Source organism: Canis aureus, chromosome 20 (genome assembly GCF_053574225.1).
Source record: "Canis aureus isolate CA01 chromosome 20, VMU_Caureus_v.1.0, whole genome shotgun sequence".
NCBI classification, from domain to species: Eukaryota; Metazoa; Chordata; class Mammalia; order Carnivora; family Canidae; genus Canis; species Canis aureus.
In genome coordinates this window covers 30,618,684-30,645,387 of record NC_135630.1, presented here as the reverse complement: position 1 = coordinate 30,645,387, position 26,704 = coordinate 30,618,684, and the positions used below count along the sequence as shown (strand labels likewise).

The 26,704-nt window shown below is 40.3% G+C and overlaps 1 protein-coding gene and 1 pseudogene across 1 annotated transcript; both read left to right on the top strand.

The window, feature by feature from the left end:
- Positions 1 to 20,021: 20,021 nt before the first annotated feature.
- Positions 20,022 to 21,292, top strand: LOC144291382 (superoxide dismutase [Mn], mitochondrial pseudogene; annotated as a pseudogene).
- Positions 21,293 to 24,443: 3,151 nt separating this feature from the next.
- LOC144291654 (uracil-DNA glycosylase) lies at positions 24,444 to 26,287 on the top strand. The gene has a single exon (XM_077861334.1). It carries the CDS (start codon positions 24,481 to 24,483, stop codon positions 25,420 to 25,422), a length of 942 nt encoding a protein of 313 aa, XP_077717460.1. The 5' UTR covers positions 24,444 to 24,480; the 3' UTR covers positions 25,423 to 26,287.
- Positions 26,288 to 26,704: the final 417 nt, after the last annotated feature.

Below are 26,704 nucleotides of genomic sequence, written 5' to 3'. Positions count from 1 at the left end.
TTAAATATATACACAAGAGCAGGAAATATTTTAAAAGTATAATTAAATAAAATTCTATTTAAATACCTTGAAATTATAAAACTCCTATGATTAAATTTAGCTCAAGATCTTAAGCTTTCTGAAAATTAAATTTTAAAACTATATTAAAATACATAAAAGAAGATCCAAAGAAATGAAAGAATAAACCATTTTCATGGCTCAGAAAATGGCAGTGCTTAAAGATATCAATTATTTCCAAGACAATACACAGTTCAGTGCAAATCCAATTCAAATCTTCAGTTATATTGTGGTCCTCAAGAAGCAGTTTCTAAAATGTATATGGAAGACCAAAGGAGGAAGAATCAGTAAGATACCCCTAAAGAAGAACCCAGTTAAGGTGTCCTACCTCACTTGACCTATTAAAAAGTCATGATAACTATGAACAATGTATGGCACTGGTGCAGGGATGCCTTAGTAAACACACTAAGCAGGAGAGAAAGCCCACACACAGATCTTAATATATGAAAATATGATGTATAACAAGGGGAAAACATGAGCTTTTCAATAATCTTCCCTAAGACAATCAGTTATTCACATAAAGAGAAAACAAAGAAATTGGAGTATTACCTCATATTATACGTAAAAATTAATTCCAGATGCTTTAAAGATGTAAATGTATATATAGTATGAGGCTGTAAACATCTTAGAATACCATATGGAAGACTATCTTTATGACTGCAGGATAGGAATGGATTTTTAAGATTCCAAAAACTCAAATCACAAAGAAAAAAATAAATGTAAACACGTGAAAATAAGAACTCCTCTTCATCATAAGAAACCATTGTAAAAATGTACATAAGCCACAAATTGGGAAACATATTTGCAAGATATATAACTGACAAAGAACTAGAATACAAATTACTTAGAAAACAGCTATAAATCAGCAGGAAAAAAATAATCCAAAAGAGATTGTACTCAGAAATAGTACGCTCTGCCACAGAGTTACTTACAAAAGAGAAATGTACAGGGGGCGGGGCAAGAAGGCAGAAAAGTAGGGTCCCCGCCAACTTACCTAGATAACTTTCAAATTATCCTGAAAACCTACGAATTCGGATGAGATTTAAAGAGAGAACAGCTGGAATGCTACAGAGAGAAGAGTTCGTGCTTCTAACAAGGTAGAAAGAGGGAAAAAATAAAAATAAAAAAGAATCCAGTGGGGAAGGGGCCCCCACGAGGAGCAGGCTAGGGCCCCGCGGCAAGAGCCTCCAGGACAGGAGAGCCCAGCCCCCGGAGAAGCCGGAACTTTAACAATCTTCCCGGATGGATGGAAAGGCGCTCTCAGGGAACTCAGGCAGTATCCCAGGAGGGGCAGGGGAGCCTCCAGGTTCCCAGGGTCAGTAACAGAGGAAGTAAGTGCGCATCAGAGGAGAGCGCGACACCCCGCTGGACGAACCCAATAAAGGGCTGGAGCATGCGCCAGGCAGGGCCTTGGGAGCAGCTCAGGCGGTGGCTCCACGCAGAGTGGGCTTCGGAGGCCCCAGGAGGGAGATTCCAGTGGCGCAGGCCCCGAATCCCAGGGCGCCGGGAGACACAGCCCAGGATCCTGCACTCACCCGTGGGACAGGCGGATGTCAGGAAGACGCAGGACAGTGAGGACGCGCCTGCCATGGAGCATGCCTGAGCTGTGCAGCTCAGCGACCCCTTACCCCAGAGCATCCAGGCCAGTGCAGACTGGGAGCTGTGTAGTTATTGTGAGAGCTGACTCCAGGGATGGAGAGCTGGCCACTGCCACTGTTGTTGTTCCTCCTGGTGTCACCCTGTGCCTGGGACAGAGTGGGACCAACAGGGAACAGGGACCTCAAGGGATAAACAGCTCCCACTGAGCCATGCACCTGGCAAGGGGCAGGGCAGCTCCCCCAGGTGCACGCACTGAGAATCAGCACAGCAGCCCCTCCCGCAGAACCAGCTGGAAAGACAGAGGAAGAGCAACTTCTGGACTGAGCAGCACTGGAAATCTCCAGGGGGAGTCGGGGGGTTTACAGTATATAGAACCAGAGGATACCCCTCCTTATTTGTTTTTTTGTTTGTTTGTTTGTTTTTGTTTTTGTTCTTTGTTCTTATGGATTTTTTTTCCTCTTTTTTTTTTTTCCTTTTTCCAGTACAACTTGTTTTAAGACACTGCACTGAGGAAAATGACTAGAAAGAACCCACCACAAAAGAAAGAATCAGAAATAGTACTCTCTGCCACAGAGTTACAGAATTTGGATTACAATAGGATGTCAGAAAGACAATTCAGAAGCACACTATAAAGCTACTGGTGGCTCTGGAAAAAAGCATAAAGGAATCAAGAGATGTCATGACTGCAGAATTTATATCTAATCAGGCCGAAATTAAAAATCAATTAAATGAGATGCAATCCAAACTAGAGATGACGGTTAATGAGGTAGAAGAACGAGTGAGTGACATAGAAGACAAGCTGATGGCAAGGAAGGAAGCTGAGGAAAAAAACAGAAAAACAATTAAAAGATCCTGAGGAAATGATAAGGGAAATAAATGACAGCCTCAGAAGGAAAAATCTACATTTAATTGGGGTCCCAGAGGGCACTGAAAGAGACAGAGGAGACAGAGGACCAGAAGGTGTATTTGAACAAATCACAGCTGAGAAATTCTCTAACGTGGGGAGAGAAACAGGCATTCAGATACAGGAGATAGATTCCCCCGCTAAAATCAATAAAAACCGTTCAACCCTCGCATTTACTAGTGAAACTTGCAAATTTCAAAGATAAAGAGAAGATCCCTAAAGCAGTAAGAGACAAGAGAACCCTAACCTATATGGGGAGAAATATTAGGTTAACAGCAGACCTCTCCACAGAGACCTGGGCAGGCCAGAAAGGGCTGGCAGGATATATTCAGGGTCCTAAATGAGAAGAACATGCAGCCAAGAATACTCTATCCAGCAAGGTTCTCATTCGGAATAGAAGGAGAGATAAAGAGCTTCCAAGATAGGCAGAAACAGAAAGAATATGTGACCACCAAACTGCTTTGCAAGAAATATTAAGGGGGACTCCGTAAAAGAAAGAGGAAGTCCAAAGAAACAGTCCACAAAAACAAGGACTGAATAGGTATTATGATGACACTAAATTCATATCTTTCACTATTAAGTCTGAACATGAATGGGCTTAATGATCCCATCGAAAGGCGCAGGGTTTCAGAAGGGATAAAAAAGCAAGACCCATCTATTTTCTGTCTAGAAGAGACTCATTTTAGACCAAAGGACACCTACAGCCTGAAAATAAAAGGTTTTAGAACAATCTACCATTCAAATGGTCCTCAAAGGATAAGAGATGAAGAGGGACACTATGTCATACTTAAAGGATCTATCCAACAAGAGGACCTGACAATCATGAATATTTATGCCCCTAATGTGGGAGCTGCCAAGTATATCAATCAATTAATAACCAAAGTTAAGACATACTAAGAGAATAATATACTTATACTGTGAGACTTCAACACAGCGCTTTCTGTAAATGAAAGATCTTCTAAGGACAACATCTCCAAAGAAACACAAGAGCTTTAAATGATACACTGGACCAGATGGATTTCACAGATATTTACAGAACTTTACATCCAAATGCAACTGAATACACATTTATCTCAAGTGCACATGGAAATTTCTCCAGAAGAGACCACATAGTGGGTCACAAATCAGGTCTTAACTGATACCAAAAGAATGGGATCATCGCCTTCATATTTTCAGACCATAATGCTTTGAAACTAGAACTAAATCACAATAAGAAGTTTGGAAGGATTTGAAACACGTGGAGGTTAAGGACCATCCTGCTAAAAGATGAAAGGGTCAACCAGGAAATTAAAGAAGAATTTAAAAGATTCATGCAAACTAATGAGAATGAAGATACAATCATTTAAAATCTTTGGCAAAAGCAGTCCTGAGAGGGAATTACATTGCAATACAAGCATCCCTCAAAAAACTGGAAAGAACTCAAATACACAAGCTAGCCTTACACCTAAAGGGACTGTAGAGAGAACAGCAAATAAAACCTACACCCAGCAGAAGAAGAGAGTTAATAAAGATTCAAGCAGAACTCAATGAAATAGAGAAAGAAGAACTGTGGAACAGATCAACAAAACCAGGAGTTGGCTCCTCGAAAGAATTAATAGGATAGATAAACCATTAGCCAGCCTTAATAAGAAACAAAAGAGAAAAGACAAAAATTAATAAAATCACGAATGAAAAAAAAGATCGCAACCAATACCAAGGTAATACAAACGATTTTTGAAAAAATATTATGAGCAACTATATGCCAATAAATTAGGCAATCTAGAAGAAATGGACGCATTTCTGGAAAACCACAAACTACCAAAACTGGAACAAAAAGAAATAGAAAACCTGAACAGGCCGATAACCAGGGAAGAAATTGAAGCAGCCACCAAAAACCTCCCAAGACACAAAAGTCCAGGGCCAGATGGCTTCCCTGGGGAATTCTATCAAATATTTTAAAAGAAACAGTACCTATTCTACTAAAGCTGTTCCGAAAGATAGAAAGGGATGGAGTACTTCCAAACTCGTTCTATGAGGCCAGCATCACCTTAATTCCAAAACCAGACAAAGACCCCACCAAAAAGGAGAATTATAGACCAACATCCCTGATGAACACAGATGCAAAAATTCTCAACAAGATACTAGCCAATAGGATCCAACAATACATTAAGAAGATTATTCACCATGACCAACTGGGATTTATCCCGGGGATGCAAGGCTGGTTCAGCACTCATAAAGCAATCAACGTGATAGATCATATAAACAAGAGAAAAAATAAGAACCATATGATCCTCTCAATAGATGCAGAGAAAGCATTTGACAAATACAGCATCCATTCCTGATCAAAACCCTTCAGAGTATAGGGATAGAGGGAACATTCCTCAGCATCTTAAAATCCATCTACAAAAAGCCCACAACAAATATCATTCTCAATGGGGAAACACTGGGAGCCTTTCCTCTAAGATCAGGAACAAGACAGGGATGTCCACTCTCACCACTGCTATTCAACATAGTCCTAGAAGTCCTAGCCTCAGCAATCAGGCAGCAAAAAGAAATAAAAGGCATTCAAATTGGCAAAAAAGAAGTCAAAATCTCCCTCTTTGCAGATGACATGATAATGTACTTAGAAAACCCAAAAGATTCCACCCCAAGATTTCTAGAACTCATACAGCAATTCGGCAGTGTGGCAGGATACAAAATCAATGCCCAGAAGTCAGTGGCATTTCTAATCACTGAGACTGAAGAGAAATTAAGGAATCAATCCCATTTACAATTGCACCCAAAAGCAGAAGATACCTAGGAATAAACCTAACCAAAGAGGTAAAGGATCTATACCCTAAAGACTACAGAACACTTCTGAAGGAAATTGAGGAAGACACAAAGAGATGGAAAAATATTCCATGCTCACGGATTGGAAGATTTAATATTGTGAAAATGTCTATGCTACCCAGGACAATTTACACATTTAAAGCAATCCTTATCAAAATACCATGGACTTTCTTCAGAGAGTTGGAACAAATCATCTTAAGATTTGTGTGGAATCAGAAAAGACCCCAAATAGCCAGGGGAATATCAAAAAAGAAAACCATACCTGGGGGCATCACAATGCCAGATTTCAAGCTGTGCTACAAAGCTGTGATCATCAAGTCAGTGTGGTACTGGCACAAAACCAGACACATAGATCAATGGAACAGAATTGAGGATCCAGAAATGGGCCCTCAACTAATATTTGGCAAAGCAGGAAAGACTATCCACTGGAAAAAGGACAGTCTCTTCAATAAATGGTGCTGGGAAAATTGGACAGCCACGTGCAGAAGAATGAAACTAGACCACTCTCTTTCACCATACACAAAGATAAGCTCAAAATGAATGAAAGATCTAAATGTGACACAAGAACCCATCAAAATCCTAGAGGAGAACACAGGCAACACCCTTTTTGAACTTGGCCGCAACGACTTCTTCCAAGATACATCCATGATGGCAAGGGAAACAAAAGCAAAAATGAATTACTGGGACTTAATGAAGATAAGAAGCTTGTGCACAGCAAAAGAAACAGTCAACAAAACTAAAAGACAACCTACAGAATGGGAGAAGATATTTGCAAATGACGTATCAGATAAAGGGCTAGTTTCCAAGATCTATAAAGAACTTATTAAACTCAACAGCAATGAAACAAACAATCCAATCATGAAATGGGCAAAAGACATGAACAGAAATTTCACAGAGGAAGACACAGACATGGCCAACATGCACATGAGAAAATGTTCCACATAACTTGCCATCAGGGAAATACACATCAAAACCACAATGAGATACAGCCTCACACCAGTGAGAATGGGGAAAATGAACAAAACAGGAAACAACAAATATTGGAGAGGATGTGGAGAAAGGGGAACCCTCTTGCACTGTTGGTGGTAATGCAAACTGGTGTAGCTACTCTGGAAAATTGTGTGGAGGTTCCTCAAAGAGTTAAAAAATAGAACTCCCCTAAGACCCAGCAATTGCACTGCTGGGGATTTACCCCAAAGATACAGATGCAGTGAAACCCCAGGACACCTGCACCCCAATGTTTATAGCAGCAATGTCCACAATAGCCAAACTATGGAAGGAGCCTCGGTGTCCATCGAAACAATGGAATATTCCTCAGCCATTAGAAATGACAAATACCCACCATTTGCTTCAATGTGGATGGAACTGGAGGGTATTATGCTGAGTGAAGTAAGTCAGTCGGAGAAGGACAAACTTTGTATGGTCTCATTCATTTGGGGAATATAAAAAATGGAGAAAGGGAATAAAGGGAAAAGGAGAGAAAATGAGTGGGAAATATCAGTGAGGGTGACAGAACATGAGACACTCCTAACTCTGGGAAATGAACAGAGGTAGTGCATAGGGAGGTGGGTGGAGGGAGGGGTGACTGGGTGATGGGCAGTGAGGGGGGCACTTGATGGGATGAGCACTGGGTGTTATGCTATATGTTGGCAAGTTGAACTCCAATAAAAATTAAAAAATAAAAAAATTTAAATTAAAAATATGTGCAAAAGACTTGAAATAATACTTCAGGAAAAACTCCAATGGCTAATGAAAATATCAAATATCAAAAAATGCTCAACTCATGATTAATCAGGAGAATTCAAATAAAAAAAAAAACACAATTAGATGCCTTTTTACACTCATCAGATAGCAGAATTTTCCAAGTCTCACAAAATCAAGTTTTGGCAGGGATGTTCAGAAAAACCTACTGCTGTGGGGTAACAATCTGCTATTATCTAGTAAAATTGAAGTTGTATACTCTCAAGATACAGGCATTCCTTTCCTAGGGTTGAATGGAAGCACTTGTGTACATATGCTTTGGGAAATATCTACAAAATGTTCATCTCAGCACTGTATAATAGCAAAACTCAGAATGAAGCCAAATGCCCAAAGATAGGAGAATGCATAGAGACTGGTACATTGGTACCACATGGTACTGTACAGAGTGGAAATAAATGAACTACAGCCATGAGCATCTGGTGACTCACTCTCAGAAGAGTACACTGTGCAGTATAAAGCAAGCTGCAGATGAATACATATGGTACAATTCCATCTAAGTAAAGCTTAAAATTCACAGCACTAAGCACTATTTTATTTTGAGGACTGCGTGTCAAAGCTGAGCCAGTCCTGTACTGCACCAATACAGCAGATAAGCTCTAGCAGCGTATGGTGCATGTGCTTCAAAGCATTTTGGGGTGGCACTGCTACAGACACAGCCATAGTCGTTAAACTGAAGAGATGCAAGAAAAAAGACACATTCTGTGTAGTGGCTACCTCTAGGTAAAGAGTAGATGGAGTTAGAAAGAGATACTCACTGGGCTTCCAGGATCATAGTGATGTTCTGTTTCTTAAACTGTGTGGGGGATATATTGGCATTGATTGTATTATTGTTTTATATTTATTACTTATATTCCATAAATATTATTATTTTGTATCTAATATGTAATAAAAGAAAATAAGACCCGAATAGTTGTGGCCTTACACAGACCCCATGATGGTATTTTTTCCGATCCTAATGCGTGTTCTCCAGAATTCTGGATGCCTTCTCTCACTCCATCATGAGTGAACTCTTACTTTCTATGGGTCATGAAAACCAGTGACCCAGAGAAAAGCTATATAGTACGGACAGGGAAACAAACAGACGCTGACCTCGGTCAAATTCCTGTTGGAGAATTTAATGCCTTGGGATCCTTACTTAACCTCCCTGACTCCAGTTCTCCTCATCTTTAAAATGGACATGATAACATAGAGCATGCAATGCTATGTTGTGGAAGTTGAACCATATAAGCAGATAAAGCATAAATTAGATACAGCATTGTTGGTTAATAATTTGTAGAAACTATTAAAATATTAAATGCCCCTGTCAGTTAACCAGCAAATCAATTACTTTTAATCTATTCTAGAAAAATGCTTTCCAAACTTTCCATAGATTTATATTCAACCTAGGTCATTGGAGCATTGTTTTGGATAAAAAAAGAAAAACAGCTATCAGAATTGTTAAATTATGGTACATGGATACTTGGAAATACATTAATAGTCACTAAAGTGAGTAAGATAGACAATGTCTTGACATAGAAAATCTCTGTGATATATGACTAGGTGAAAAATATCCTCATTCCTATATGAAGAGTGTGAAGTCCAGAAAAGATGTCCCATTTCCCCAGCCAGAAAGGGGGCAGGACAGGAACTGCCATCCATATAACATAATTCCCAAATGAGAATTATTCCTGCTTCAACACACAACTATCCTTAAGAAATCTACAGAGAGCTCAGATTCTACTTCTCCCTCTCCTAGAAGTTTTTTTTTTTTTTCCTGTTATTCACAGTTATAACTGAAGGAATGAAAACCTGATCTTTTTAAGGACTTTCTGAAATCTAAAAAATCCACTTGTGAAAGACAAGTTCTGTGAGGTGAGGGCACTTGTGTTAGAGGAAAGATTGGAAAGGAGCTTCTACATTTGGGGCATACCATTTGTTCTTATTCACACATTCACCACCTATTTGTAGGACTAGTTTTTGCCTGAAAAACTGTGTTGGAATGTCACATATGGCATCTCCAAGGTGCTTAAATTAATAAGTTTGTAATTCTCTGGTTGTTCAGTGGTATTTTTCTCTAAAGTGTGATCATAGAAGGGAAGGGAACTTGGGAAGGCACCCAAGCTGGTGCCTTCCTCTGTTGTAGCTCAGTTACACCTGCTTATCTCTCTCTTGACACCATAAAACCCTTGAAGGCAGATTCAAAGAATAATTAGAAGAGTTACTGGGGAAAAAATAGATGTTCATTTGAAGGGGTTTCTTGAACTCCGAGAAGTGGCCGAGGGCAAAAGAACCATCCATTTTGTGTCCCAAAAGCAAAGGTACTCTCAAAATGAAGAGGGCAATTAAGTTCTTGTGTTTTGATGTTTAGCTTTTTAAGAATTTCTTGCAATGGAATGGCCTAATCATTTTCAAAGCTAATTGTGATATTGCCTAAAAATGCCTTTTAACTGGTGCCTTTCCACTGCAAAAGACTAGAATAACCTAGAGGTGTTGATATGTGTTAGTATATATCTGGGCAGCCAGGAGCACAGGTCGAGTCCAAGTCCTCCTGCCAAAGTGGAGGAGGCTGAAAGGGACTGCAAATCCAGGCTGGCAGACTCCTTGCCCAGTGCTCCCTCTCATCCAGAGCTTAAGATCAGAGCACATCTGTGACATGTGAGAGAATGCCTAGTACAAGACTGGGCTCGGGGACAATCCTCCGCTAGCCAATGTGTGGAGGGACTGATTGTTAGTGGTGTAAGGAAATGACAAGCCTTGTGAGTGAGGACACAGGAAGTGGGGCCATCGGTATTATGAGCCAAGTACACACACAAACTCATATAATCCACACATACAATTGCACAGTTTATAGCCTGATTTTGCAGATGAGGAGTGTGAGATTCAGAGCTTAAGGAATTGCCAAGATCTCTCTATCTCTGTGAGATTGGCTTAGAATTTAAATCCACCCAGTGCAATTCTAAAATCCATGTTTTTCTCATAAGTCCTCCTTTCACAGACATTGATGTGGTCAGAGCTGTTCCAAGCCATCATGAATTAAATTTCATCCACAGCATTTTCTGTAAGTTCCAGCTAAGTTTGACAGCTCACCGGATTGAAATCTCACAGTAGATCCCCCAAAACCAGAAGGCTTGGTGGAGGTTAACTGCACCCTGTCACATAGTAGGATTTCATTGCCTGGAAGAGGACAGAGGTTGCTCTTCCACCTCCTCTACAAGGAGTGCCACCAGGGACATCCAGTACAGATAGCTTCTCCCCATGCTGTTCCTATTAATCCAGGACAGCTTTGTGAGAGGGTTCCAGACTTGCTATTTCTATACCAAGAACTATTCCAGGGGCTTCATAGGATTTAAAGCCCCATGACCCTTCAGGGTAAGCATGGTTATCTCCATTTGACATACGATGAGCCCAAGCCCATGTTCTACATGATGCACAATTGATGTCTATTTTATGCACCTAAAGTTATATGAACGTAAGCTGTGAGCTGATAAAGACCCAAAAATATACAAGGAAAGTTATTGTCCTACTCCTCAAGATGCTGGCCATCACATCAAGGAAAGAAGCAATAATACACTATGCAAGAAAAGTCACAGTTCAGGGTAATGAACTGTCTATGTCACACCAGGCTAGAATGCTTTCCTGGTCAGGAAACACCTCTCCCAGGAAGCCTTCCCAGAAAGCTACAGGTAACAACTACTCTTGTGAGTACTTTTGTCCTCCCAATTCTCTGCACATTTCTGTCTTTGCACATGGCATCAGTTTAGGAAATAATTTGCTTATTTGCCTGTTTTCTCAGTGGACTCAGAACTCACTGAGGGCAGACACTGGGACTTATGCTTTCTGTTCTCCTAAGATCCAGCAAAAAATTGGCACCAGAAAAGAAGTGTTTATTGGTGTGAGATTTGGGTAGTGAGGGCAGGTTTCCGAGGTCTGGCTCGGGCTGCGAGTTCCTTGCTGAGGGAGAGGAAGTGACACAGTGAACATGGTTGTAACCTTATGTCATTGATCTCATTGCAGCTCTGTAGTCCCTAGTGTCTCACTCCTTGTTGCCTAGCCCTACCTATATTTAAGTACTGTATCTCAGCGGTGTGTGGATACAATTTTTAAAAATTACAAAATGCTCCAAAATGGTCAGAAAAGGGTCACTAGACTATGAGCCAAGGGATCAGAGTTTAAACATTACTTCTGTCACTCACATATTCTGAAACAGTGAGGTGACTTCAACACTTCTCTGAGCCTCAGCGTCTCCATCCATATAATGAGAGGGTTGAGCTAGTTGAAACAGAGACCTTTCCAATGTTTAAATTCTATTCACCTGAGAAGAACATTATGCAGAGGCCAGCTAGCCCCCCTGTAGCTGGCAAAGGACAATATTAAGCCTGGACATTAGAGAAAACAGGAGCCTTTTGAATAATGACTTTGCAGATAGGCATTGGGGCATCATAAACCTCCCTTGCCATTTTCCAAGTTATAATTCCACCTCATTGTCACTAACACCCTAGTTTCTGCAGTAATTTCATTTAATTTTATGGCCTGGCTCCTCCAGCCTTCCTAGACAGATAAGCGGGTTTGACAGCGCTGAGGACAACCCTGGGCAATGATTTGCAAGGTTGAGAGCGCTGAACAACCCAGCCAGATCAACAGCATCGGTGGCTGGAGGGAATTAGTTTACCTCTGGAGGCAAGGGCCAGACTGCCTTCCAAGCAAAATGACCAAGTCAGTGTGGTGGAGGCACATGATGTGTTCCTTTAGACGCACATGTGCACGGGCTCATAGGTGATCCTGGGCACAGAGAAGGACAGGTGGGAACCAGTTCCTCCCTGGGAGGGCCTCAAGATGCCCAAAAACAAGAGCAGAAACACGTAGGCAGTGAGTTGGGGATCACTTATTACAGTCATGTGTGGAAAGGCAGATACTCCCATGTCCCTCTCCCTTGGGCATGTTTCTTAACCTTGCTGAGCTCTAGTTTCTCAGTGGTGAAGGGAGGACAATTACAACTGTCACCAGAGCTGTTGTGAATGTGATATTTATGAAGAAGCTCAGTGTTATAGCCAACACAGTATGTAGTGCATATGAGCTGACATCCTCTTGTCCAGGCCAGACTCAGCTCCAGAATTTCAGGTCCAGATTCTAGAAGTTTGATGGCTGAGAAGGCCTCCTGTTGTGAACATTGACATCTATTCAGTGTGTTCATGCTTGTCTGCAAGTTTCCTATGGGCAAACACGGGGTACATCTTATTTTGCTTTGTATCACAAGGGTATAGCAAAGGTCCTGACCAGTAGGGCCTCAGGGCACATTTGAAGGGGCCTGGAGGCAACCCATGGCACCCAACCCAGGGAAGAGGTCACAGAACAACTGCCTCCAAAAAGGCCTGGAGTGGGAAGGAGGATCCTGCATAACCTAAATAAATCCTTCCATGGAGAGTTCTCTGAAGTGATGAAGCACCTACCTGCCTCGCTTTCTGGAAGGGAGTTAACCAGTAGGTCAAGGTTAAACCCACTGAAGGCCAACTCCCAACTGGTCAGGTGAGTTTGAAATGTAAATGTGGGACAGAGGAAAGGGATTCTCACAGGGTCGAGCAGAGCTGTGTCCTGGAGACCAGGAGGCCAGGAGGCCTGGGAATCAGGAGGCCAGGAACTGAGACTGGAGTCCAGTAGGGTGAATGTTGCATGCAGTGTAGTTAGCAGGGCTGTGACTCCCCAAAGGCCTTAAACTCCACTGGGAATGGTGCTGTGTGTCCAGTGAACAGTTACTGACATGCTGCCTGCCAGGTATTGTTCTAAGTACTTTGCATGTACTAACTCATTTCAGCCTCCCATAGCCATGAGGCATGTGCTCTCAGTGAACCCACGTTATAGATGGAGGTGCCAGCCACAGAGAAGGTAAGAAACCTACTCGAGGTACACAGCTAGTAAAGAGAAAGAGGAGTTTGATATTAAAGCTTTTCCACTGCAGCATTATTGACATTTGGGAATGGGTCATTTTTTGTTGCTGGGCTTTTCTGTGCATTACAAGATGATTAGCAGCATCCCTGGCTTCCACCAACAGATGCCAACAAGACCTCTTTATGAGTTGTAACAATCAAAAATGTCTCCAGACATTGTCAAATGTCCCATGAAGGACAGAATCAGCCCAAGTGGAGAGCCACTCTCCTAGAAAGTAGCAGAGATCAACAAAAAGACATGATTTCAATATCCAGGTTACTACCTGCTGAGATGGAAACTAGAATTGTTTTTTTTTTTTTAGAATTTTTTAAAAAGATTTTATTGATTTATTCATGAGAGACACAGAGAGAGGCAGAGACATAGAAAGAAGGAGAAACTGGTTCCTCAAAGGGAGCCCAATGTGGGACTCAATCCCCTGACCGGGATCACGCCCTGAGATGAAGGCAGAGGCTCAACCACTAAGCCACCCTGGTGGCATCCCAAAATGGAAACTAGAACTTGAGGTGAGGGCCCCTGAGAGAACAGGGAGGGGGTCTGAGCTCAATCCGCTGAGTCAACTGGAGGAGTAAGCTGAACTGAGGATGAGGAGGACTCAGCCGGGATAAGAGGGTGGCAAAAGGTGTCCCACACAAAGAGAAAAGGATGTGAGTGGGAGCTGGTGGTGAATCCAATCTGTCTGGAAACTTTTCATAGACGCAGTTGTCCAGAGGTGCCCTGTTCCCATGCCCACAAGGTCAGAAGCTCCAGGGTAGAGTCCTGGGATCTACATTTGAATAAATGCCTTAGGTAGTTTGTGCACAGTCAGCCATCACTGAGATTTGGGAATCATAGGAACTTTTTACGGTTAATGCTTAAAGTGTGAGCAGAGTTTGGACAACCTCAGTAGACCCTGTGAGCAAACTCTCAGTGGCTCAGGATGGAGAGGCACTGGGTGTGTAGATGTAACAATGTCCTACTTCTATTATCTCGATGCAACAAGTTTCTCCTTACTTAAAATCTAGTTGTAACTGGGCTTTCTCACCCAGCCAGACGGCCCTAGCACAGTCTTTGTGTGGTTGAGGGAAAACAGCATAAATTTCAAAGTCAAACAGAACTAAGCTTGAATCTACTCTTTGTAGCTTATCTCCATTGGCTTTTTTGAGACTCAATTTTCTTATCTGTGATATGAGTACAGAAATATATACCTCCTAGGCATTTTACGGCTGGAACTAAATATTTGAAGCATGACAATGTAGTTGTCCTTAAGGCCTTCTGCTGACTGAATTCAGCACCAAGTAGCTATTCAGTACACAGCCCTCCCAATGTTAATGACATTTCTGAGATTTATGCAGACTGCACCCATCAGAGACTTTGAGAAGATTTATTAAAAAACAGAGATGTCCAGATTTGAACCAGGTGCCCAGTGCCTGAGGCTTTTCCTACAAGCTGGTTTCTAGTTTTATCATCACAACTGTGATTTCTAAACCACACCCCAGATCTGCCCCTGCCTGGGTAGAATATGATAGATGAGCTCAGACCTAGATCTCTGCTTTGATGACCAGAGCCAGATGCCCACCCAGGCCCCAAACCCATTTTCCAGGCAGGCTGACCCTCAGAGTTTCTGGTTGAACCTTGAGAGCTCTGACCACCACACTATTCACTTCTTACTTCATTCAATCATTCACTCGTGAGTGTGGGTCTTTCTTCCACCACTACTGAAAATTAAAACCAGTACCTGTATGTGAACATGTGGATACTGCATTTTTATCAGAAGCTTTGAAATTCTTTCACAGCAGGCCTTTTATTCTACACTCAGAAATCCTATAGTGGCTCAGTTTTCTCTGCAATATATCCCAAATCTGCTGGTTGCACCCAAAATCCGTATTTTAACCATGCATTTGCTTCTGGGTTTAAAAAGCTTCACTGCCTTCCCCTACAAATAAAATCATAGCTATCAAGCATAATACATGTAATTTTTTAGCTGTACCTGCAATTTGTGAATGAGTCTATTAAATTGTGAAGGGAAATGCAGCATTTGAGGCAGCCTTGAAAATGATACCATCAGGTGTGCTTTCAATTTTCATCCATTTTGATGACTAAGAAGCAGAATCAAAGAGCTGATCCATTGTCTGTTCCAAACCCAGCAAATCTCTTCTCTCACAGACTTGAGTACAGGGTCTCTAAATAGATGAATGATGGTAGATGGAATTGATCAAGGGCGAATGGTGAGGGGAACAGGGAATAGTAACATTAACATTGCTGAATAGTTGCACTGAGCCAGACACTGTGTGAAGACTTTGTACATGTGTTAGTTAATACTTCCTGTGGTGTTCTCAGGGGACATTAGGCAATACTTGGAACTATTCTGTGTTGTCATGATTTGTAGGTGAGTGTGTGCTACTGACATTTAACGGATAGGGATGCTCTGCTAAACATCTACACAGGAGGTTTAGTACAGCACAGCTTGCCCCACAACAAAGAATTATCTCGTCCAAAATGTCAATAATATCAATATTGAGAAAACCTGGCTTATGAAACACTGCAGTGTCCAGATGGGGAAACTGAGGCCCAGAGATACTAAATCACTTCCCATAGATCAGTAAGTGAAGAAAGTAGGACTAACCTTGAGGTCTGTCTGAGCTCACAACTCCATAGTAAAATTGAGGATGTTGGTGTTTAAGTCATGGGGAATTCCCCGCATCTAGCAAAGAGATATTTGCATGGCCGGTTCTTAGCATGTTCTAAAGCTACAACGTTAACCACACACCTAAAGGAAAGCACAAATGAACAAAGGTGCACATACAAGCACAGTATTCAAGTTGAGGAACACAGATTGCACTGCTCTGTTACCAAATTGCTGAGTGGCATTAGTCATATCTCTTAACGTCTCTAAAATTCATTTTTTTAAAGAAAATTAATCACACTAAGGTTATAATTACTGAGAATTACCTAATACGGCTCTGCTTGTATGCAATTCCCCCAGCTAATTAATCAATGTGAACATTTATTAGTCCTATCTAAATTTTGATTTGCACATTGGAAGGAGCCTCACCTTAACCCAGAGGAATGAAAGGTGAATGATGGCATTTCAGGAAGCATAGCAAACTGGCGAAAGAGATACTCCAGAGTGGAGAGTACTACTGTTTTTCCTGGAACTACTGCATCTATTTTAGGACCAAATGAAAACCAGCTTGAAGACAAAACTGATGTAATTAAAGGAGGCAGAAACTTCTATGACAGATATAGACCTTGGGACGTGAGCTTGTCAGTAGCCAATTTCACTGCTGCTTTATGAGGTCTCTATGCCTGCTCTTGGGATAATATGAAGTCCCAGGGAGCCTGGCTCTGGGCATTCCTCTCCCTCTGATATGGAGATAACAGCCACCAGGCCAAAGGGCTTGGTCTAACTGAGGTGGGGAACAGAAGGCTCTTGAGGTCTTGTGAGTGATGGACTAATATCATCACTTTATTTTCGAAAGAAATTATTTAGAACCTATTTGATGTAAATAACATAAACTCTCTTGGTAGAAAACTCAAAAGAACTGGGGGAAGCTATAAGAAGACAGGCCTACTCAAAGGGAAAACTTCATTTCAGAATTTTGTAAGGAGAAAAAAAAAAAGAATCTTGTAAGGAGAAAGTTGGCTGCTATAGTCATTAGTGAGTTTCCCATCACTGGAGAGATTCAAACAGAAGCTCGGTTTTTCTCTTGCCTATTACTCATCAGCTTCTGCTGTTCTTTCTTTCTGCTAATTGAGTAAAAGGGGAGATATGGGACCACTTTTCCCAGGTTCCCTGGTAGTAGCTGGGTGTGGACATCTGATAAGGGGTCACCGAAAGAAAGTTGACCTTTGCCATTTCATTGCAAGTGTCATCCTCTGTATTTGTCCCCCTTCTTGTGATCAGAAACCTGGAGACACTAGGCCCAGATAACCATGAGGATGAGAATGGTGGAATAACAGAGGAAAATTTGTGATTGTTACAATAGGTGCAGGAATAAAAAAGAAATTGACCAAACTCAACTTCCATTGCTTAGAAAAAAAAAAAAATCAAAAAACTGAATAAAAGAAAACTTCTTTTAAGAACCTGTAAAGCCCTACAGTTAACTTCATACACAATTGTGAAAAGTTCAATGCTTTCTACATGACATCTGGAGCAAAGCACAGACATTAGCTCTCATCATAACACTTAACATTTTACTGGAGATCCTAGCCAGTGCAATAAAGCAATAAAAAGAAATAAAATCCATATAATTAGAAAGGAAAAAGTAAAACTGCCTTTGTTTAGAGACAGCATGATTGTTTATGTAAAAAAAAAAAAACAGTGAAACCATAAAACAAAAAGTATAAAAAACGTATACACCTGACAAATGTATTTAGCAATATTGTAGGATAAAAGATCATACACAAAGAGAAAAAAGATCATATGCAAAAATAATCTAGTTTCTGTAATTAGCAATAAGCAATCAGAGAAGAAAATTTTTAAACTCCTTTTACAGGAACATTAAAATCAATCAAATACTTAAAAATAAAGTTAATGAAAGATATTTAATCCCTCCACACTGGAAACTGCAAAGCAAACCTAAAAGATATTAAAGACTAAATAAATGGGAGAGATGTACCATATTAAGGGATTTAAAAGCCTCTTTTTTAAAACATTCAATGTTTTTAATTTATTTCCTCTCAAATCGATTAATAGATTTAAAGCAATCCGCATGAAAATCTTACCAGGCTTTTTGGAGGCATTGATTGATAAGTTAATTCTTATATATGTATGAAAATGCAAAGAACATAGAATACCCAAAGCATATCGAAAAAGAAGAAATTCAGAGGATTAATATTCTCTGATGTGAAGATTTTCTATTAAAAAGTACTATTCAAGAAAATGTGCTATCTGCATAAGGAATGACAAATGGATCAATGGAACAGAATAGAGAATCTGAAATAAATTCACATTATCTAAGGATATCTGATTTCTACAACAGTGCCAAAAGTTGAAACTGTAATACATTATTAGTGGAATTATAAAATACACAATCAATTTAGGAAAAAAAATTCCAACAATTTCATACAAAATTAAACATATTCCTGCCTTATGAGCCACCAAATTCTGATTCTAGCTATACCAATTCCAATGAATTAGATAAGAATCTTCAGATTAGCTTTATTCATAACTTTCAAAAACTAGAAATACTCCACATATCCATTGACAGGATAGTAGAAACATAAAATGTGGTATATTCATGCAATGCATTATTATTCATGAGTAACAATGAATGAGCTACTACTACACAAAAACTACAGATAAATCTCCAAAGCATTATACTGCTTGAAAGAATCTTTACACAAAAGAGAAAATATTCTATTATTTTAGTCATATGAAGTTATAGAATAGAAAAATCTAATCTATATGGGAAAAAAATCAGAAGACTGATTACCTTTAAAAGCCTAGAGATGGGGATGGACTTGAAAGGATCACAAGGGATGTTTATGGTCTATATTTCAATAGGTGTTTGTGTTACACAGGTTATATGTTTATGCATTTACCAACACGCAGTAAATATACACTGAAAATATGTGCATTTCATTGTATATAAATTGCGTTCCAAGGGGAAAAAAAAAACACAAACAAGAGACTGAACTCTAATGATATGCATGCTGAAGCTTTTAGGATGAAGTGTATTATTATCTGCAGTTTACTTTGAATGTACCAAAAACTAAAATGAAATGACCCGGATGGATAAAGGAAAGGGTACATAATTAGACTGTCATAAAGCCACAATAGTAAAATGCAAAGGCAGATCCTCCATGATGGATTTATAAACATTTATTGTAAAGTATTTGCAATGTTTGGGTATTTTAATTTTTAAAACTTTAAAAAAAAATCAAGACTCTGCTACTTCAATGTCCCTCTTTGTTTAGTATCTAGGATAAGGGAAGTTTTCTACGGCTGAATTTTTTTTCCTATTTATCTCCTTATTCCTTTTACTAACAGATGGCCATATACTTCAGGGAAGGTGAGGTCCCTTTTCACCAGAGTGATATTTTATTTATCCAATCCAATGCTTATAATTCTATTCCTCTTATTAGTGATTTAGGACATCTAGCCAAGAATATACAAAGAAAAGCCTCGTGTAGGGCTTCTAGAGAAGTGTTCCATATTCTGAAAGGGGAATTAGGGAAGGAACATTCTTTTTCCTGGCCTCTCAACATTGACATTTGACCTGAAAATCTTGGAGCAGCTGCAGTCATCTTTCAACCATGAAGGGACAAGCTCAAGGTCAAAGGCAACATGCTGCAAAGGCAGAGCAAAGAAAACATAACATGGGTCCATGATGGCATCAAACAAACTGGAACCCTTCTTCTGAAGTTCTTATGAGAGAAGCATAGGAGTTGACTACAGCTGTAGTTGTCCTCTTGCCATGAGGCCATAAGCATGCAAACAAAAAGGAAATGTGCAAACGATGTTAGAACAAAAAGAAAACAAAAAGAGCTTGGCTTTTTAATATCATTATTGAGATGCCTAAAGTCTCACCTGAAGTCCCCTAGACTCCTCTTAAATACACAATAAACTTCTGAGTTAGTTGTGTATTGTGTTACTTGCAGCTGAGAGCATTTTAACTGCACTCAGCCTTGACAACGAAAAGTATATGTATATACCATGAGCATATGACGTCTACATTTATTAATAAAGGTCATTTTGCAGACTGCAATTCTACCAGTAACTTTATTAAAATAGTTCATTGTCACTTAAAGTCATAAGAAAAAGCTTTACAAGGAGGAGGAAGCTGACTGAGGGTCTGAAGGAGGAGTAAAATTTCACAGAATGAAGAAAAGTGAGAAAATCTCAAATAGGGGACTTAAGATATTAGGACTTAAAGCTCAGGTGGCCAGTTGCCTTACCTTTACTTCAGAGACAACCGTAAGTGGTTTCTCAGGATAGAAGAAATCTCCCCACCAAGCATCTAAGGAGAAAATGCTGTCACTCAATAAAATGGTCACATGGAGTGTCCGGCTGGCGGTGGGCGCGACCCTGCGTCTCCGAACGCCGACTACGAGCAGGAGGACGCTGGTGCAGGCGCTGGGGCGTCCGGGGTCCCGGCAGGCAGAAGCACAGCCTCCCCGACCTGCCCTGCTGTAGATTACGGCGCCCTGGAGCCTCACATCAACGCCCAGATCATGCAGCTGCACCACAGCAAAGCACCACGCCACCTACGCGAAGAGAAGTATCTGGAGGCGCTGGGGAAGGGTGCCGTTACAGCTCAGATAGCTCTTCAGCCTGGGCTCAAGTTCTGGAGGAGGTCATAGCAATCATTCCATCTTCTGGACAAACCTGAGCCCTACGGGTGGTGGAGAACCAAAAGGGGAATTGCTGGAAGCATCAAACGTGATTTTGGTTCCTTCGACAAATTTAAGGAGAAGTTGAGCACTGTATCCGGGCGGTGTCCAAGGCTCAGGTTGGGGTTGGCTTGGTTTCAATAAGGAGCAGGGACGCTTGCAGATTGCTGCTTGCTTTAACCAGGATCCCCTGCAAGGAACAACAGGTCTTATTCCACTACTGGGGATCGATGTGTGGGAGCATGCTTATTACCTTCAGTATAAAAATGTCAGACCGGATTATCTAAAAGCTATTTGGAATGTAATCAACTGAGAGAATGTAACCGAGAGATACATGGCTTGCAAAAAGTAAAACATTATCCTTACATTGAGCAAAATAAGGTTTTCACAACTATTTTTGTAGTAGTGCAGAGTACCATAGTATACCAGTAAGCTGCTCTATTGTAGCATTTCTTAATGTAGCTTGTTCAAGCGTTTTATGAACATGATTCAATGCTATGGATTTCTTGTTTTCAAATTTTGTTGTTGGGCAACTGAAAAAAGTAAGTGGTTTGTGTGATATAGTCTTTTCATTGAACATCTTTTTCATAGAGTTCAGATAGCTAGCAGGTTATAATTGCCATCATAAAACCATCAAAAAGATCTCATCCTTGTCCTCTTCAGGCCTCCAGGGAAGCCTTTTGCCTCAGTTCTATTGCACTTGTAGAAAATCTGGTCCTTTGCCCCACTTGTTTAACCATAAAAGATTAAATTTGTTTCCCAAGGGAAATGTTCAGTTTTTCTATTGAAAATTGCTCTTTTTGTAAGTAATCTATGTCTAGTAGTAGTACTTGTAGATATCACCCATGGGCCTTTAATTATTTTTGGTCACATGTTCCATAGGGTTAACACCATTTTGGCTTAAAAAAAATATAACTTGATTGCTAATTGAGAATTGCTTTATTATGAAAAGGAAATGGTTCTGCCTTTGAATGTCTCTGTTGGGAGAAATAAAAAGACTTTTGTGTGAAAAAAAATTAAAAAATAATAAAATGGTCACATAGAATGAAAACTACTCTCTTTGAATCAGATGTGATGCTATAGTCTCTAAGTAATGGGAAAATCCAACCAAAATAGCTTATAGAATAAAGAGATTTATTAGCTTATAAAACAGGAAATCTGTTGATAGAATGATCTTCAGGATTAATTGGCCAACTCAGAGAAGTCTACAGGGAACCATTTTTTCTCACCTTTCTGTTGTTGGTGCATTGATTTTGCCATCAAGCTAGATCCCCCTCTGATTGCAAGATGGCTCTATTGGTCCTGGTGTTTCATGATTTCTCTTCCTTTTCTTCCCCTTGAGTCTTCATAACTGCTTCAATCTCCCTTTCTACATACAAGTTCCTTCTGTGGCTAATTTGCACAGTCAACTGTGGTAATATGACATTTCCAGTCTTCACATTACCAGTTCAGCGTTGCCCATTCTCTCAAGATTCCAACACAGCATTTCCTGAAAGGAACTCAATTGGGACAAACTGAATGCTATAGTAGTAGACTGCACTGGGTTGAGGAAAGAACCAGTGAGCTTGAAAATGTGTCAGAGGAACTTCTCAGGCTGATAGACAAAGAGAAATAAAGAATGGGGGAGGGGGGAAGGATCAGAATATCGAAGAACTGTGAGACAATCGCAAAAGGTGTGACATTATTAGAATATAAGGGAAGGGGGAAGAAATGTGTGGGAAATATCAGAAAGGGAGACAGAACGTAAAGACTGCTAACTCTGGGAAACGAACTAGGGGTGGTGGAAGGGGAGGAGGGTGGGGGGTGGGAGTGAATGGGTGACGGGCACTGGGGGTTATTCTGTATGTTAGTAAATTGAACACCAATAAAAAATAAATTAAAAAAAAAAAGGTGTGACATTGCATGATAGGGATACCAGAAGCAGAAAAAAAAAAAGGAGCAAAATAAATGTTTTTAGTAATGCTGGCAGGGAATTCTCCAGAATCAATGGCAGGCAAGAAACCACAAATCCAGGAAGATCAGAGAACATCAAGCAGGAAAAATTCCAGAAATAAGCCAATAACATACCCAGGTCATCATATTCCAACTGAAAAACAAAAACAACAACAAAACCATTCACACACAAAGAGATCTTGAAAGAAGCCAGGAGAGTTGGGGGAAACACGTTACCTACAGAGGACCAAAAATAAGGATTATATCGATCCTCTCTCCAAAAACCATGGAAGCAAAAAAGGAATAGAGTGAAATATTTAAAGTTATCAAAAGAAAAAAGGACACCAATCCAAAACTCAAAACCCAGTAAAATTATCCTTTAAATGTGAAGAAGAAATAAACATACCTTTAGAAAAAGCTAGACAATATGTCACCAATAGTTATGCCTTGCAAGAAATGTTAAAAGAAATTCTTTGAAAAAAGGAAAATCATATAGGTCAGAAATATGAATTTATATATAGGACTAAATAATTTTAGAAAAGGTAGGTTAAAATAAAATCCATTATTTTTCTTATTCTTAACTGGTCTAATAGGTAACTGTTACAAATAACAATAGCAATAATATATTGGGTGATGATAGCTTATAGGTAAGTGAGATGAATGACAGCAGTGTCATAGGAGAAGGCAGAAAGGCATTGGGGATGCTCTGTTATAAGTTACCTGTACTGCCTAGGAAGCAGTTCAATTCTATTTGAAAGTCAACTTGGATTAGTTGTAATTCTAATTAAAAACCTTAGAGAAACCAGTAAAACAAAATTTAATAAACATAATTTATATGGCAAGAGAAGAAATAAATGGAACAATAAAAATCCTCAATTTAAAACCTAAAATGCCGGAAAAAGAATAGAAGACAAAAATAGAAACATAGAATAAGGGCAACAAATAAAAACAGAGATGGTAGGCAAACTATGTCAATAATTACTTTAAATATAAATATTCTGAATGTACAAATGAAAAAATTTCCAAAGAGAAATCTTTTTGAAAACTCAGTTGTATATTGTCTGTAAGAAACCTAATTTAAATATGAAGACACAAATAAATTAAAAGTAAAGGGTTAGAGTTAGCTATACCAAGCTAACACTAATCAAAAGAATGCTAGAGTAGCTATATTAATTTCAGACAGAGTAGACTTCAGAACAGAAAATTGTCATGAAGAGAAGCATCACATAATGATAAAAAGATTAATTCTCCAAGAATACATAATAATTCTTAGCAACTATATACTTGACAATAGAGCATCAAAATTTCTGGGTGAAAAGTTGATAGAACTGCAGAAAGAAAGAGAAAATCTGCTGTTGCAGTTCAAGACCCCAGCATCCTTCCATCATTAACTGACAGATCCAGCAGACAGAAAATCAGTAAGGACATAATTGAACTGAACAGCACTATTGATCTACTGGATCTAATTGACATTTATACATTTCATTCAACACAGAATACACATTCTTCTACAGCTCAAGTGGAACATTCTTCAAGATAGATCATATGTTGAGATATAAAACACACACCTTAACAAATTCAAAAGAATTAGATCATACAATGTCTGCTCTTAGACCATAATGAAATTAAATTAGGAATCAATAATGGCATAGATAGCTGGAAAATCTCAAAATACTTGGAGATTAAACAACACACTTCTAAACACATGAGTTAAAGAAGATGTCTCAAGAGAAGCTTTAAAATATTTTGAACTAAATATTTTGAAAATGTGAAAATGAAATGCAGCTCATCAAAAATGAAAATTGGAATTGAAATTCATGCAGCATGAAAATGAAAATGCAGCTTATCAAAATTTGTGGAAAAAAGTTCTTAAAAAGAAATTATTGGCATTAAAGGTATGTATTAGAAAAGGAAAAAAAAAACCCTAAAATCTGTAATCTAATTTTCCACATTAGGAAACTATAGAAAATAAGAGCAATGTAAACCTAAAGCAAGTATAAGAAAATAAATAATAAAATCAGGGCAGAAATCGAGGAATTGAGAATTGGAAATAATAGAGAAAAATCAATATAATCAAAATCTGTTTTCTCAAAAAAGAAATAGACAAGCTTCTAACTAGGCTATCTAAGGGAGTAGTGGGGCGGGTCCCCGGGCGGCGCGCGTCCGCGCTCTTCGGCTCCGGGATGATCGGCCAGAAGACGCTCTACTCCTTCTTCTCCCCGACCCCCGGCGGGAAGCGACGTGCCCGCAGCCCTGAGCCGGCCGACCCGGGGACCGGCGTGGCGGCGGCCGCCGAGGAGAGCGGCGATGCAGCGGCCAGCCCCGCCAAGAAGGCCCGGGCCGGGCAGGAGGACCCCGGCACGCCGCCCTCCTCGCCGCTGAGCCCCGAGCAGTTGGTCCGCATCCAGAGGAACAAGGCCGCAGCCCTGCTTAGGCTCGCGGCCCGCAATGTGCCTGTGGGTTTTGGTGAGAGTTGGAAGAAGCCGCTCAGCGCAGAGTTCGGGAAGCCGTATTTCATAAAGCTAATGGGCTTTGTTGCGGAAGAAAGAAAACATTACACTGTGTATCCACCCCCACACCAAGTCTTTACCTGGACCCAAATGTGTGACATAAGACATGTGAAGGTTGTCATCTTGGGACAGGATCCATATCATGGACCCAACCAAGCCCATGGGCTCTGCTTTAGTGTTCAAAGACCTGTTCCACCTCCACCCAGTTTGGAAAACATTTATAAAGAGCTGTCTACAGACATTGATGGTTTCGTTCATCCTGGTCACGGAGATTTATCTGGGTGGGCCAAGCAAGGTGTTCTCTTACTCAACGCTGTCCTCACCGTCCGGGCACATCAGGCTAATTCTCATAAGGAGAGAGGATGGGAACAATTTACTGATGCGGTAGTGTCCTGGCTAAATCAGAACTCCAGTGGCCTTGTCTTCTTGCTCTGGGGCTCTTATGCTCAGAAGAAAGGCAGTGCCATCGATAGGAAACGTCACCATGTGCTGCAGACTGCGCACCCCTCCCCGTTGTCGGTCTACAGAGGGTTCTTTGGGTGTAGACATTTCTCTAAAACCAATGAGCTGCTGCAGAAGTCTGGCAAGGAGCCCATCAACTGGAAGGATCTGTGACCCTGAACTGGGGGGCGAGGTGCTGTCTCCGGGGCAGTTTCTAGAAGCTGCTATCGAAATATTTGCCAGGAGTGGCAGCTTTATCCAGACAGAAGCTGCAAAGGCTCTACCCTGGGACCATATGGCTGTCTTTGCAAAATGGCTTCAGCCTAAAACCTGATGTCACAGTATCTGGGAGAGAGCGGAGGTCAAATACTTGAGGCTTGTTCTGTCACCTGTATGGTAAAAGGGGACAGGATGGAAGCACCTCTTTGATACAGTCAACTGTGACTTGTTTTTACCTGGCAGGTTAGACTTTAGACTGTAAGGTGGTTGGGTGTGTTTATCTAGGAAGGCCTCCCCTCCCCTGCTTTGCCCCACCTGGGATCCCAGTTCTTGGCCAAGAACACTGTTCCCTCAATCCTTCCCTGGGCCCTCAGGCCCTTCCTTAGAGGGAGCAGGAGGCGGTTGCCAGTACTCAGAACTTTAGGGATGACAATTCCTGAGGACTAATCCTCCGTGGGAGCCTTCACAGACCATGCGAGCCTTCACAGAGCCCTCACAGACCGGCAGAAGGGAGTGAGCTGGGGCTTGTTTTTATAGTTCTCTGCGTGTCTTTAGGAACAGCTGTGGGAGTTGAACTGGAAGAAAGAGAAGGGGGAATTTTTAAACTTTATTTTTTTAAGCAAAGAAATGCTTTTCTCCTAGATGTGTCCTAAGTTGGGGTTTTTAAGGCCGCACAGACTGCCAGATGCTGGGTTTTTGTTTTTGTTTTTTGGTTTTTTTTGTTGTTGGTTTTTTTTATTGACTGAAATCACGGAGGGATTTTTTTTCCCCCTGCAACACTGGTGAATTTTGCTGTTTTAAGAATACTTATGCAGATGTATATATGTATTTTGTAATCCTTTGTTGGGGAGACAATCTTTGTTAGATCTGCACTTCCATCCTAGATCCTCTTAGAGATGCTACTGATCTGTTAGCCAGGGAAAGGGTTAACCCCCAGTGAGTTTGGGAATAAAAGATTGTTGAAGTTTCAAAAAAAAAAAAAAAAAAAAAAAAATAAGGGAGTAGTGGAAAGAGAACACATAAATTAGTAATATGAGAAATGAAAGAGAAGCTATTACTACTGATCCCATGGATATTAAAAGGATAGTAAAGGAATATTATGATTAATTATAAATTTGATAACAAATGAAATAAGTCAAATCATTGAAAGGTACAACTTACCCATATTCAATAAAAAATGTATGTGTATATATATAATTTATATATATTTATATATATATAATGTGAATAAGCCTAT

Bases quoted from the DNA above. Each gene is read 5' to 3' on its own strand.
- LOC144291654 (XM_077861334.1), top strand. From the start codon at position 24,481: ATGATCGGCCAGAAGACGCTCTACTCCTTCTTCTCCCCGACCCCCGGC.